Here is a 14,652-nt window from a genome sequence, read left to right on the forward strand (position 1 = left end):
ACCATGTGTTACTAATTCCTCTTTTATTTCGCCTTCTGGAACATTCAGGAGATTAGTTCCACACTTCAAATTGAGTAAAGAAATAAATAAATATTATTACTGTTAATGACAACGAGCTTCTTTCTGAAGCTCGTTGTCATTAATAGTTTTTCCGACCATTTTGGCTTGATGTTGCTACCCCGGATCAGAAACATTTTACTTCTTTTGAGGTCCCTACAAATCCCTCTAGATTTCTTTGGATTAAAGGAGAATTGCACTGATTACATTCTAATGGCATGTGTTATATGTATGTATTTATAAGTGGCATATATTATATGCGTTACAAGGTATGGCACTGGTTGGATGCGTTTTGCCATACTGGTTTTTTTCGGTTGCTTTCAGACTATTGTGAATCTTTTCCTGAGGTACTATAGCAAGGTTAGTATTAGTGCTTCTACTGATCATTCTGTTCTTTTTGGCCCATGTTTGCAGCGTCGCCACATGGAGGCAGGAGCAATGCTTGGTGGGACCAAAGTGAACGTTAGTAATCAAACAAAGAAAAAAGTTAACGTAACTTCCTTTATTGGTCTCTTCAAAGCCTTCTTGAAATAAGAATAATGGGAATGAAATAAAGTTTTTAAACAAACAACTTGTTTCCACGCATTTCGTAATCAAAGCTCCGAATTTCCTCAAGTACAAATTTCAAAGAAAAAAAAAATTGGCAAAATCATGCACTAACAACCCACGCAGATATTCAAAATAGTTGAAGCACCACAGATTGAAAACCGCTGTCTTACGGTAAGCTTCGCAGACCGTTGGTGTGGCATGTTTTACATTTCATAATCCTTGGCCTCCCTTCAAGAAAAGTAAAAAATTCACCAGATGTCCTTGCAAGGTACTTTCTATTAGGTCGAAAATATTTCACGCTTAGGACATCGTTATAATTGCAGTTTCCCTCTGGCTTAAACAGTGATATTACAGTTTGTTACTCGGCAAATTAAAGTATTTACCACAGCAGCTATTAGCAGAAAAGCCTGCTTTATAAGGGCATGCTATATCTTATACACCTTTAGGCATAATTCAAATGAAAAACAAGTTCCGACCAATATAATTAAAAAAAAAAAAAAAAAGTATATCCACCTATTAATGATTCAAGGTCAAAAACTAGTGTACTTCTGCTACTGGAATTAAGAAACTTAGTTATACTGTATCTTGGGCAACAGGTTTGCAAGAACGAAAGAGTAATTAATTTAGACGACGTCGACTAATACCTTTTAATCTGTTGGAAGTTGGCTAGAAAGGTAGATTTTAGATTCAGTGTTGTGTCCTTGATTAATAGTACTTTTTTTTGTAATTATTTTTCAGCCCGGCCACTCAAAATTGTGTCAGGTATATTTGTCGAGAAATTATTTTCGTCGACCTTCAGAATGTATTCACGCTTGTTGGACACTTTTACGAACCCGTTCTTAAAGGGGAGGGGAGTAAAAATAGACCTATTGAAAAAATAATAGGACTTTAAAAATCTCTAACCACCCCCCAAAAAAAAACAACTTATCGGTCATCCATTCTGTTAATCTCCCTTAATAAAGAGAATAAGTTAACTGAGACAGATACAGTTAATCAACCACATTCCCGGATGTTCTGACAACAACCTTAGAGAAGAAAATTTCGGATAATAGACAAATTTTTAGCATTTGTTCCTAAGAAGGTTTTAGGGGCGAATATTTAATTTCACAGTCACCAATTTCCTTCGTACAGAAACACATCTGTAAATTTGCAACCTCAGCTGAGATCCTTTTTTAAAATTTCAAGTCCTACAATATTCTCGTAGTTCTTTTGTACCAAAGATCATATCAATACGATAAGTGTGCCAGTTTCGTACAACAAGAAATTTATAATGACTCAGATATAAAAACAAGATGGCAATTATGTGTACATCCGTAACCACAGGGCGGGATCAGGAAGTGGAAAAGATTCTTTCAAAAGAATTAAAATACAGAGGTTGTATTTTAAGAAATACCCGATGTATTCATAAATAAATGAATAATGTGTTCTTGATTGAATTTATTTTACATAATAATGGTGTACATTGTATTTTTTATATATTATTGATCCAGTCAAAGCATTGGTGGCAATATTGTGTACAATAAAGTATAAATCTCAGTTGCAATAAATAACTGATCTTTTAAATTTTAATGAAAAACGTAAATTAAACTACAGATATATAGTTTCTGTATGTGTACTTGCAGTATCTACGTGGATAGTGCACAGAAACTGCTTACTGCAACTTTTGAAAGTACCGTACATAAAGGAAAAAAAAAAATCTTACTCTGAGATAAATATTTCCGTTTTCCACAGGATAGTAGAAGAAATCATTTATGCAAAAAACCGCATGTCCACCGCGATCAATAATTTCACAAAATAAGGCGTGCATAAATGTATTTTTTATTTTTTAAGGAATGCCTAGAAAGAAATTCACAATGATTTGATGGAGACATTGCATCATACAGCACCAACAAGAACCTGTTTACCGAATTGAAAGGGGTCGTAGAGTCAAGAAAGACGAACCTGGGTCTGGACAACGTGTGCCTGTGCCAATGTAAAACAATATTTTTGCTATTCATGACCTGATTCTGAAAGATCGTCGTATAGGGTCACAATACACAGCAATGACACTAAACATATCAAGTGAAAAGTCAACAAAACTCTCTTGGTCTGCATTCAATAATCAAAATACTTGAATGCACATCAGGAAAATGTAAATTATACAAAGACAATTATTACGAATTTTCCTAGGATTAAAATAATGGCATTGTTGTCCGGTTTTAGGCCACATTGCGCCGCATTTAATAATGTGTGTGTGTGTGTGTTCTGTGGTCGATTTAATGTTTCTAGGCGAAAAATCCGAGTTTCCGGGAGAAAAAACCATGCCGCCATCGCCAACTAATTCAACAACTTTGCGAATAGGATCATAAAAATTCCTCGCCATTTATGGGATTCGAACTCGGGTCTTTTCCACCCAGGGTGGGGAGGAGGGTGATTACACCAAATGCACGAGGGCGCCAAATGGTGACAAAAAAAAAAAAGGATGAAACTTCGATTCATTACTGTGATATTGAGGGTAGAAAAAAATGCACATGGAGCGGCATAAAAATTCACACTTTTGACCACGAAAAATCATTACAGTATACCATAAAAATGTGTGTAGAGGAGGAAAGGTTCCAAAATTTGGATTGGCTCCTACATCAAACCACTATATTTCATGAACAATCTACTATAAAAATGTCAGAGCCGGAAAAAAAAAAAAACCATCAACTACAAGCATAAAACAATAGGGAATAACGATGTTAACTTTGAAGAATTAGTTTGCATGTGATGTTAAGATTTGCATTTTGTACCACTCTGAACTCTAATCTTCAGCTTCGGATCACGTAAGTAAATATAAATTTTAATATTTATTTAAATTCTACATGGCACTTTTCTCTATTTACAATGTAGGCAAAAGCAGTGTAATTAATCTTAAATTGAATAGTTAAATAAGCTAAAAAGTAAATTATTATTATAGAATATATTCTAAAATTGTGCTATTTTTAAAAGTTAAGCTTATTATGAATCTATAACAGTTCAAACGAATCCTATTAACATTAGATGAGATGAAGGTTGGAAAGAAATATGTACGGTATATCCTAAGCATCCTCAATACTGAGACCATCAGAAAGTTCATGAATGCGTCCATGGAACGCATTAAAGTCCAGTGACATATCAAGTCTCAAACAGTTTGCATACATGGATTCCCTGTTAAAGGAATTGTTCCTGGCAAGGTCCAATTTTAGCTTTTGTTTGGTAGATGTTATAGGAGAATGGAAGGAGAGTTTCTCTAGTAATTGGGGGACAGAGTTTTCTGAGATTTTTCTTGAAATCTAGGATGTCCATCCTACTTTCTAGAAATAGGACTTCTGCTGGTAAGATGTTTGGCCAATGTTATAGACAGCGTTTTGTAATATCAGTTGCAAGTTTATAATCTTGAAGAAATTCTGAAACTAATAAATCTGATTCAAACTAAAGTGGCCATGTTTCCTAAACTCCAAACGCACCATGGAGTTGTCCTCCATAGATTATACTAGGCATATCTTTAGAAGAGAGTCGTTACATTTGGGGTTCCTCAACTGAAAAAAAAAAATTACCTTCAAAAAATGCAGTGGCCAGATCATATAATGATCCTACAGAGACTTTGAACGTAAGTACATACAGAATCTCCACAACAGTTTGAACACTCTATTGACTTATTACCATAACAGAAAAATAATTGGTGAATCATATTTTACTCCTTGAAAATTGTCTACTCAGAATTACATGAGCTTTTCAGATGCCAACAGGACAGACTGAAGGATGGTAGACCTGCCAAAAAAGTTGTATTATATTACAGTTTCGTGGTTTACCACGAAAACTGTAATATTATACAACTTTTTTACCACTTTCAACGTTTACCACTTTCAACGTTACATGCGAGTGTACTGTTGCAGAGAAAGAGAGCGCACAATACAATCCGCAAGCTCTGAAAGTGGATGGATCCTAAATAAACTACAATCAGCTCAATGAACATCCAAAGTTTATTTGAAGTATTCAAGTAAGTGGCTAACTTGTTATAATGGCATCTTCATTCTTTCCAACCGGCTGCGGCCATATGTGCAATTTTTCAAAAATTGCACATATGGCCAAAAATTGCACATGGCCAACCATTGCTGGTTGGCCATATTTTTCAAAAATTGCTGCTGTGCAATTTTTAAGCCGTTACTTTGTTATCAATCAAGCTTCAAACAAATCCATCCAAAAATATAACCAATTTTAGCTCTATTACGTAGAAAATATGGACAAGCTACTACGGCAGGAAATGCAACTGGTGGATTTCCCCAGTCAACAGAAAACATAAAGATTGAGATTTTTCTTAACAAAGAAATCAGTAAGGCTACTGTAGAGCCTCAATCTTCACAAGATTACTCAGCCAGTACAAATCTCAGCAGTGAAACTAGAGTTTTTTCTCTATTTTGTTGAAGCAACTTCATCACCGAGTCATGCAACCAGAATGTATTCCTAAGGAATACGACTGAAGAATTGCCAAGATCAGAATTTGATCTTAATTCTTCAGTAATCACATAAAAGTAGGGAAAGTAAAATTAATGAAAGTACACACTTTCACTCGCGTCAATGCAAGCGTGTAACACTTAAGTGTTACACGCTTGCACTGACATCTAATACTTAAGCTTCTTTCTAAAGGAAAGACACATCTCTCTTTATTTATGCAAAAGATGTTAAATCCAGGGGATATTTGCAAGAGTTTACGCAATCGATAAATAACTTCCTCTACCCTGGTGAGAGATCGGAATTCAATACCACAATGAACTCCTGGTGTAGTCTGAAATTTTAGCAAACTTTTATGAGAAAATGATTTGGAAAAGGTAGAAAAGTACTTTAAATTAAAAAAAAAGGTGTGAATGCTGAAATTGCAGCAAGATAAGTTTAAGCAACACTGAGTTGTGCGATTAACGTGATTAATACAAAAAATAATTTGTGATGAACTTTAGCATTTATGCCGTTATCATCCGTTTATTAATGTTACAAAGTAATTCAAAACTGAAGCCTGGACAAGAAAAAAAAACTAGTATTTCCACTAAAATTAATTCTGATTAATCTATCTTTCTTATACCTACGATAATTTCATAAGATTAAAGAAGTATTTAAAACCTTACCTCCATCTGCCTCTCTTATTACCGATCCGTTTGTTGTGCCACTGTCGTGTAATAATGGAGAGTCTTTTTCATGGTTGAATGGCCACTTCCCATCACTTTTAAGAACGTCTCTATCTCCCTCTGTTGACATGTTCGAGTCATTATGTTGAAGGGTAGGAAAGTTGTCCCAGGTAAAATTATTACTGTGAGTTACACATTTCGAATGATAATCCTCGTTGTGAGGTCCTTTGTATGTATGGCACGAGTCACAGATCGTATCACTCACGGTAGTACACTGGTGAGCTACATAGAGTCCAGCTCCGCACCTTGAACACAAAAAACACAAACGTTTGTGTGAATTATGGGGAGAATATGTCCCTGGTTTACAGGGTGCGCACACAGTATCTTGACCTCTTCTGCACCTCTGCATTACTGCATACCCGGGTGGACACCGGGAGCATTCTGAATCAACACCGTGGCGATGATGTGGCCTCCGGGAGACAATTAACTGAAAAAAAAAAAGGACACTTTACATTATATAGTTTCCTCTGCATTCATTTTTTTGCATTGCATTTAGCCATAAAATGGATTTAACAACCGCTTAGGGAAGAAAATCTTCAGCGGAAGCGCTTTCTTTTCAACTCTATTTAACGGTAGTTAGCGTGTCCCCGAACCTGAACTCGTTAAGGAAGGTGTCAGCAACGTAGTTTAGTTCTATACTCCCAGTTCCCTGTTCAGCAGTTTATACTCTCTTACAATTGATAGAAGACAAAGAGAATGGACTTCCGCTCTACGAACATAAACTATATATCTTTCTTTATTTTTTTCAAAGTTAAGAAAGCATATCTCAAATTGCACGTGTCAAACTCTTAATTTAGAATAATGTGAAACTATTATTTCAGCCAGCATGGAGGTTGGGGGAGAAATTTCAAAGAACTCTGAAAAGCGTTCTTAAAATAGCTGTCATCTTTTTAAAATATGTTTCTTCAAGTGAAAGATCAGTTATTACACCACAGGACTCTGATCAATAATTAAGACTTTTTAATAGAATGCAAGAAAAGATTCAATAACAAATATCCTTTTAATTACAGCTAAGACCTCAATGTGAGCGAGTATACAAAAAAATAAAAATTAACCATTTAAATAATTGCTATAATTTAACAGATATTTATTTAAAGTATACCCAGTAAAATAAAATAAAATAAAATATTTCCAGAAGCTTTCGGAACTCGTGTCCCTTTCTCAACTGACAGAATTTTTTAAATACATTACAAGCAAACTGTGGCACGTTACTCCTTCGTCATTGTTGTAGCACGGACGTGTGCTGCCTTGCGCCAGTGATCATCCATCAATAAAACGGTTGTCTCCAGGATTGGATGTATACGCATGCCTTTCTGGCGATTTAATGCCTTAGGGTTGTTCATTATGTTTAGTGACTCTAGCCATAGGCGGTGGCGAAAGTGTCGCGCGTGGTCCACTATCTCAAAGTCGCGCTTGGGGTCAAGATCGTGGTTGGTAGCCCAAAAATGTTCTGCAAGCGCGGACTGGTCAGTTTCGGCAAGCCGGATTGCTCTGTCGTGTTCCGTGAGGCGATCCTGGAGACGTCTCGATGTCTCACCTACGTAGCAACTGTTACAGGCCCTACAGGTGATACGGTACACTACATTGCTGCGTAAGACAGGTGTGACAGGGGTCTTCACACTGGAGACAAGTGAACGTAGGTTCCTACCTGGTAATTGTACACATTTTATGTTGTAACTTCTCAGGATCTTCGAGATACGTCCTGACACTCCTGGATAGTACGGAATGTAGGCGGATGATATGCCGACTTGCTTCGGAGGTCTTGGGTTGGAAGTAAGCTCTTGTGCCTGTAACAAGCATCTGTTTAGTACATGGGATGGATAACCGCATCTGGTTAAGTCCGCCTTCACACGGGAGATCTCGTTACGTCTAATTGTGTCGGTGCTGGAATGGCTCCAGGCCCTGGAGAACAGGGTGCGGGCAGTGCTATTGAGATGGCTTGGAGCGTGGCCGGACCCGTAGTTGGTGAATTGACCGCACCACATGGGTTTGCGGTATACTGAGGTCTCTAGATGTGGGCCTACGCGATGCACTAGCACGTCCAGAAACGGGAGCGAACCGTCCACCTCTGATTCTACGGTAAACTTGATGAAATTGGATAGAGAGTTGAGGTATTCTAGTAGTACCGTTTCAGAACCACGTGGTATTATGGTAAAAATATCGTCGACATATCTACACCACGTTGTAATAGGTGTAGGTGGGTTCTGGTGTATCTGCTTCTCCAGATCTTCCATGGCGATGTTAGCTACTACGGAACTGACAGGGGCACCCATAGCAGTGCCATGTACTTGTTTGTAGAGTGAGTCTTCAAAGGTGAAGATGCTGCTAGAGAGGCATAGGTTGAGGGCGGTACAGATGTCATCAGTGGATAGTGACGTCCTGGATTGGAGGCTTAAGTCGCTCTCAAGGAGCCTTCTGGCGCAGTGCACGGCCTGTTGGACGGGAATCGAGGTGAATAAAGAAACCACGTCAAATGATGCCATGACAGAGTTATCAGGGATTGAAATGTCCTTAATGGTGTTAATGAATTCACTGCTGTTTTTAACGGTGTGAGATGTATTACCTATAAGAGGCGAGAGGAGGCTCGCGATGTGTTTGGACAGTTCATACGTTGGGGCACTGCAGCAAGACACTATAGGTCTGAGAGGAATACCCGGTTTATGGATCTTTGGTAATCCGTAGAATTGTGGTAGTTGACAGCCAGTACCACGCAGAAGATGGTGAGTCGCGGTCGGGATCTTCTTATCTTTAAGCCATGCGTGGACAAGTTTATTAACATTTGCTTCCAGACGTTTCAAGACTTTAACGGGAGGATCAGGTAGAGGTTCATATACGTTAGGATCGAGTAATAGGGCCAAGGCTTTCTCTCGGTAGGCTGATCGGTCCAGCACAACAGTCCGGCGCCCTTTATCCGCAGGAAGTACAACGATGGAGTTGTCTTTTCTTATAGATGACAGGGCGGCACGTTGGCGGTGGTTGAGGTTTGAGCACGTTTTTCGAGTGTTGCGGAGGACTGCGGCAGTCTTGAATCGGATCTCGTTGGCAGTTTCTTCGGGAAGGTTGGTAATACTGGCTTCTATGCCCATAGCGAGCTGTGTGATGGGAGGTTTCGATGGTATAACGGCGAATTTCATACCGTTTGATAAAACACTCAGCTGCTCGTTGGACAGTTGTTTGTTACTTAGATTCAAGACGAAAGAAGTCGTGTCGTCTGAACGAGTGTTCGTCTTTAAGGAGTTGGTTTCTATGCTCAAGTTTATGAACTTGCGCTGTTGGCGTAAACGGTAGGTATCCGAGGTCTGACTAGCCCGATGGCAGATGGTATGTATAAGGTTTGTAAATACAATAGGCGAGACCTTACCTTGTATATGTTGTAACAGTCTGGACTTGTTGTAGTCAGCGTTCCTGATTTCATGGTGGAGATGGGATATCCATAAATTTAACGTGCGCAGGCTGAAGTTAAAGCAGGCACGATCCATATGAGAGTTGTGGAACGGGGCTTTGTATCGGAACCCTTTAGGTATAATTCGATTGCTTTTGCATCTGTGGGCGAAGCGTAAATGTTGCCTGTAGCGAGCTATTGAGAGGAAGCATTTTTGCAACTGTGCACAATCGTTGTAGGTATTATGGCCATAAAGTGATCGAATAGTGACAAATGGGCCTGGAGTACTGGGGTCCATAGTTTAACAGATATTTATTTAAAGTATACCCAGTAAAATAAAATAAAATAAAATATTTCCAGAAGCTTTCGGAACTCGTGTCCCTTTCTCAACTGACAGAATTTTTAAATACATTACAAGCAAACTGTGGCACGTTACTCCTTCGTCATTGTTGTAGCACGGACGTGTGCTGCCTTGCGCCAGTGATCATCCATCAATAAAACGGTTGTCTCCAGGATTGGATGTATACGCATGCCTTTCTGGCGATTTAATGCCTTAGGGTTGTTCATTATGTTTAGTGACTCTAGCCATAGGCGGTGGCGAAAGTGTCGCGCGTGGTCCACTATCTCAAAGTCGCGCTTGGGGTCAAGATCGTGGTTGGTAGCCCAAAAATGTTCTGCAAGCGCGGACTGGTCAGTTTCGGCAAGCCGGATTGCTCTGTCGTGTTCCGTGAGGCGATCCTGGAGACGTCTCGATGTCTCACCTACGTAGCAACTGTTACAGGCCCTACAGGTGATACGGTACACTACATTGCTGCGTAAGACAGGTGTGACAGGGGTCTTCACACTGGAGACAAGTGAACGTAGGTTCCTACCTGGTAATTGTACACATTTTATGTTGTAACTTCTCAGGATCTTCGAGATACGTCCTGACACTCCTGGATAGTACGGAATGTAGGCGGATGATATGCCGACTTGCTTCGGAGGTCTTGGGTTGGAAGTAAGCTCTTGTGCCTGTAACAAGCATCTGTTTAGTACATGGGATGGATAACCGCATCTGGTTAAGTCCGCCTTCACACGGGAGATCTCGTTACGTCTAATTGTGTCGGTGCTGGAATGGCTCCAGGCCCTGGAGAACAGGGTGCGGGCAGTGCTATGACAACAATGACGAAGGAGTAACGTGCCACAGTTTGCTTGTAATGTATTTAAAAAAATTCTGTCAGTTGAGAAAGGGACACGAGTTCCGAAAGCTTCTGGAAATATTTTATTTTATTTTATTTTACTGGGTATACTTTAAATAAATATCTGTTAAACTATGGACCCCAGTACTCCAGGCCCATTTGTCACTATTCGATCACTTTATGGCCATAATACCTACAACGATTGTGCACAGTTGCAAAAATGCTTCCTCTCAATAGCTCGCTACAGGCAACATTTACGCTTCGCCCACAGATGCAAAAGCAATCGAATTATACCTAAAGGGTTCCGATACAAAGCCCCGTTCCACAACTCTCATATGGATCGTGCCTGCTTTAACTTCAGCCTGCGCACGTTAAATTTATGGATATCCCATCTCCACCATGAAATCAGGAACGCTGACTACAACAAGTCCAGACTGTTACAACATATACAAGGTAAGGTCTCGCCTATTGTATTTACAAACCTTATACATACCATCTGCCATCGGGCTAGTCAGACCTCGGATACCTACCGTTTACGCCAACAGCGCAAGTTCATAAACTTGAGCATAGAAACCAACTCCTTAAAGACGAACACTCGTTCAGACGACACGACTTCTTTCGTCTTGAATCTAAGTAACAAACAACTGTCCAACGAGCAGCTGAGTGTTTTATCAAACGGTATGAAATTCGCCGTTATACCATCGAAACCTCCCATCACACAGCTCGCTATGGGCATAGAAGCCAGTATTACCAACCTTCCCGAAGAAACTGCCAACGAGATCCGATTCAAGACTGCCGCAGTCCTCCGCAACACTCGAAAAACGTGCTCAAACCTCAACCACCGCCAACGTGCCGCCCTGTCATCTATAAGAAAAGACAACTCCATCGTTGTACTTCCTGCGGATAAAGGGCGCCGGACTGTTGTGCTGGACCGATCAGCCTACCGAGAGAAAGCCTTGGCCCTATTACTCGATCCTAACGTATATGAACCTCTACCTGATCCTCCCGTTAAAGTCTTGAAACGTCTGGAAGCAAATGTTAATAAACTTGTCCACGCATGGCTTAAAGATAAGAAGATCCCGACCGCGACTCACCATCTTCTGCGTGGTACTGGCTGTCAACTACCACAATTCTACGGATTACCAAAGATCCATAAACCGGGTATTCCTCTCAGACCTATAGTGTCTTGCTGCAGTGCCCCAACGTATGAACTGTCCAAACACATCGCGAGCCTCCTCTCGCCTCTTATAGGTAATACATCTCACACCGTTAAAAACAGCAGTGAATTCATTAACACCATTAAGGACATTTCAATCCCTGATAACTCTGTCATGGCATCATTTGACGTGGTTTCTTTATTCACCTCGATTCCCGTCCAACAGGCCGTGCACTGCGCCAGAAGGCTCCTTGAGAGCGACTTAAGCCTCCAATCCAGGACGTCACTATCCACTGATGACATCTGTACCGCCCTCAACCTATGCCTCTCTAGCAGCATCTTCACCTTTGAAGACTCACTCTACAAACAAGTACATGGCACTGCTATGGGTGCCCCTGTCAGTTCCGTAGTAGCTAACATCGCCATGGAAGATCTGGAGAAGCAGATACACCAGAACCCACCTACACCTATTACAACGTGGTGTAGATATGTCGACGATATTTTTACCATAATACCACGTGGTTCTGAAACGGTACTACTAGAATACCTCAACTCTCTATCCAATTTCATCAAGTTTACCGTAGAATCAGAGGTGGACGGTTCGCTCCCGTTTCTGGACGTGCTAGTGCATCGCGTAGGCCCACATCTAGAGACCTCAGTATACCGCAAACCCATGTGGTGCGGTCAATTCACCAACTACGGGTCCGGCCACGCTCCAAGCCATCTCAATAGCACTGCCCGCACCCTGTTCTCCAGGGCCTGGAGCCATTCCAGCACCGACACAATTAGACGTAACGAGATCTCCCGTGTGAAGGCGGACTTAACCAGATGCGGTTATCCATCCCATGTACTAAACAGATGCTTGTTACAGGCACAAGAGCTTACTTCCAACCCAAGACCTCCGAAGCAAGTCGGCATATCATCCGCCTACATTCCGTACTATCCAGGAGTGTCAGGACGTATCTCGAAGATCCTGAGAAGTTACAACATAAAATGTGTACAATTACCAGGTAGGAACCTACGTTCACTTGTCTCCAGTGTGAAGACCCCTGTCACACCTGTCTTACGCAGCAATGTAGTGTACCGTATCACCTGTAGGGCCTGTAACAGTTGCTACGTAGGTGAGACATCGAGACGTCTCCAGGATCGCCTCACGGAACACGACAGAGCAATCCGGCTTGCCGAAACTGACCAGTCCGCGCTTGCAGAACATTTTTGGGCTACCAACCACGATCTTGACCCCAAGCGCGACTTTGAGATAGTGGACCACGCGCGACACTTTCGCCACCGCCTATGGCTAGAGTCACTAAACATAATGAACAACCCTAAGGCATTAAATCGCCAGAAAGGCATGCGTATACATCCAATCCTGGAGACAACCGTTTTATTGATGGATGATCACTGGCGCAAGGCAGCACACGTCCGTGCTACAACAATGACGAAGGAGTAACGTGCCACAGTTTGCTTGTAATGTATTTAAAAATTCTGTCAGTTGAGAAAGGGACACGAGTTCCGAAAGCTTCTGGAAATATTTTATTTTATTTTATTTTACTGGGTATACTTTAAATAAATATCTGTTAAACTATGGACCCCAGTACTCCAGGCCCATTTGTCACTAATTGCTATAATCTTATATTTTCATCAAGCAATTTACCATGGTCATGACAGCCACTGGAGAAAAGAGTGGCAGAGTCTAACAATGAGAAATTAGTATTTGTAGCAAAGGGAGAAATCAGCGAACAAAAAGTAGAACTTCAGTTCTGTTCGATAATAAACTGTGAATTGAAGTACGCTGTCCATGAGTAGATGGAATCTCCAACCTAAAAATGTAGAATTTTAAATGAAGAATCAAATTGCTTATGTCAACATTATAATTGTAACAGGATCATAATTCTTCATTAAAACAACCTAAATTACCTTGTTTGGTTTATTCCATTTTAATTATACTTTCTGTAGTTTCTTAAATTTATCTTAATTACTTCCAGTGTGTTCAATTAATTTCCCGTACTGTTCCACTCCCAAATGCAAGATATGTATGCATTCAACCACTAAAAGTAACGAGACAGAATTATCTTAAAAAACAATAAATTTCTGTTTATTCTCGTGATGGTTGAGATAAACATTGGCATTGCGGCCGACATACATACGGAATTAAGGACAACCAGAATTTTCCAGCGCTACATTACACCTATAGGCTATGCAATTTTCGTGACAGCGTACGTGCTCGAACCAGAAACCACCTTAGTTGTGGCCACGCTAACCACTAGACCACTGCCGGCCAATATCAAACCAGCCCTTTGGTAGGATAATTTTATAATATTTGAGTAAAAACACTAACACCATTAAAAAATTATTCAATTTTATTTTGTTCTACCCAATAGTAGAGCCATTTGGGAGATCGCAATTACAAAATAACTTTATAAGCAATTCATTTTTAAAGTCCCTGAAAATCGAGGCCACAATCAGAAAGCAGATCACATGGGGGTAATGGAAATACAGACTGACCACAAACTCTGTAGGCGTAAAGCTGTTGTTCAGTTACAATCCAGATCCTGAAGCATCTGTAATCAATCACACTTGCAGTCCGCCTCCAGACGGTGCGTATAACAAAATTAGGAAACGAAGGAACATGTTTGCAAGTCTCAGTCACTGGGGGATGGATATACGGTAGCATTTCATTAAAAAATAAAAATTATTTCTGCCTATACGACTACTCCGATTTTTCCGCTTATAGGGTCAGAGGAATTTAATAAAATATTTCTGAATTTTGTGGTATTACGTGGATTCGATCATTGGGCCTGAATAACGTGTATGTTATTTGCAGATGATGCTGTCATGGCAGTGTTAGGTGGGTCGGAAAACTGCTAGCTTTGAGGATACATGGAATAATATTTTAAGCAGAGCTGCAGGCAAAGACAAAAGTGATTCTTGCACTGCTTCTATTGGAACATGGAGTAGCTTGGAAAGAAACGTTCGAGGATTTCAAGCGCTGCTGTGCATCATCATGGAACAAATAATACATGGACCGTGTTGCGGTAACTAAAGTAAGAACGTGTATACTTACATATACACTAATGTTAGGTGCATTTGAAATAAATTGATGAATTTGAAGTACGAATTAAATCATCAAATGCAGACATTGTATGGATA

General features: G+C 40.3%; 1 protein-coding gene across 2 annotated transcripts in view; it reads right to left on the bottom strand.

Moving 5' to 3' along the window:
- The window catches only part of LOC150077452 (uncharacterized), a 75,713-nt gene that overhangs the window by 40,929 nt on the left and 20,132 nt on the right, over positions 1 to 14,652 (bottom strand). For both annotated transcript variants that reach the window (XM_090386868.1, XM_090386867.1), the window contains exon 2: positions 5,727 to 6,213. In XM_090386868.1, coding sequence (XP_090242994.1) covers positions 5,727 to 6,213 — 487 coding nt within the window. The remainder of the gene's footprint in view (positions 1 to 5,726; positions 6,214 to 14,652) is intronic.

Source organism: Mastigoproctus giganteus, chromosome 12 (genome assembly GCF_048544385.1).
Source record: "Mastigoproctus giganteus isolate SK-2022 chromosome 12, ASM4854438v1, whole genome shotgun sequence".
Taxonomy (NCBI): domain Eukaryota; kingdom Metazoa; phylum Arthropoda; class Arachnida; order Uropygi; family Thelyphonidae; genus Mastigoproctus; species Mastigoproctus giganteus.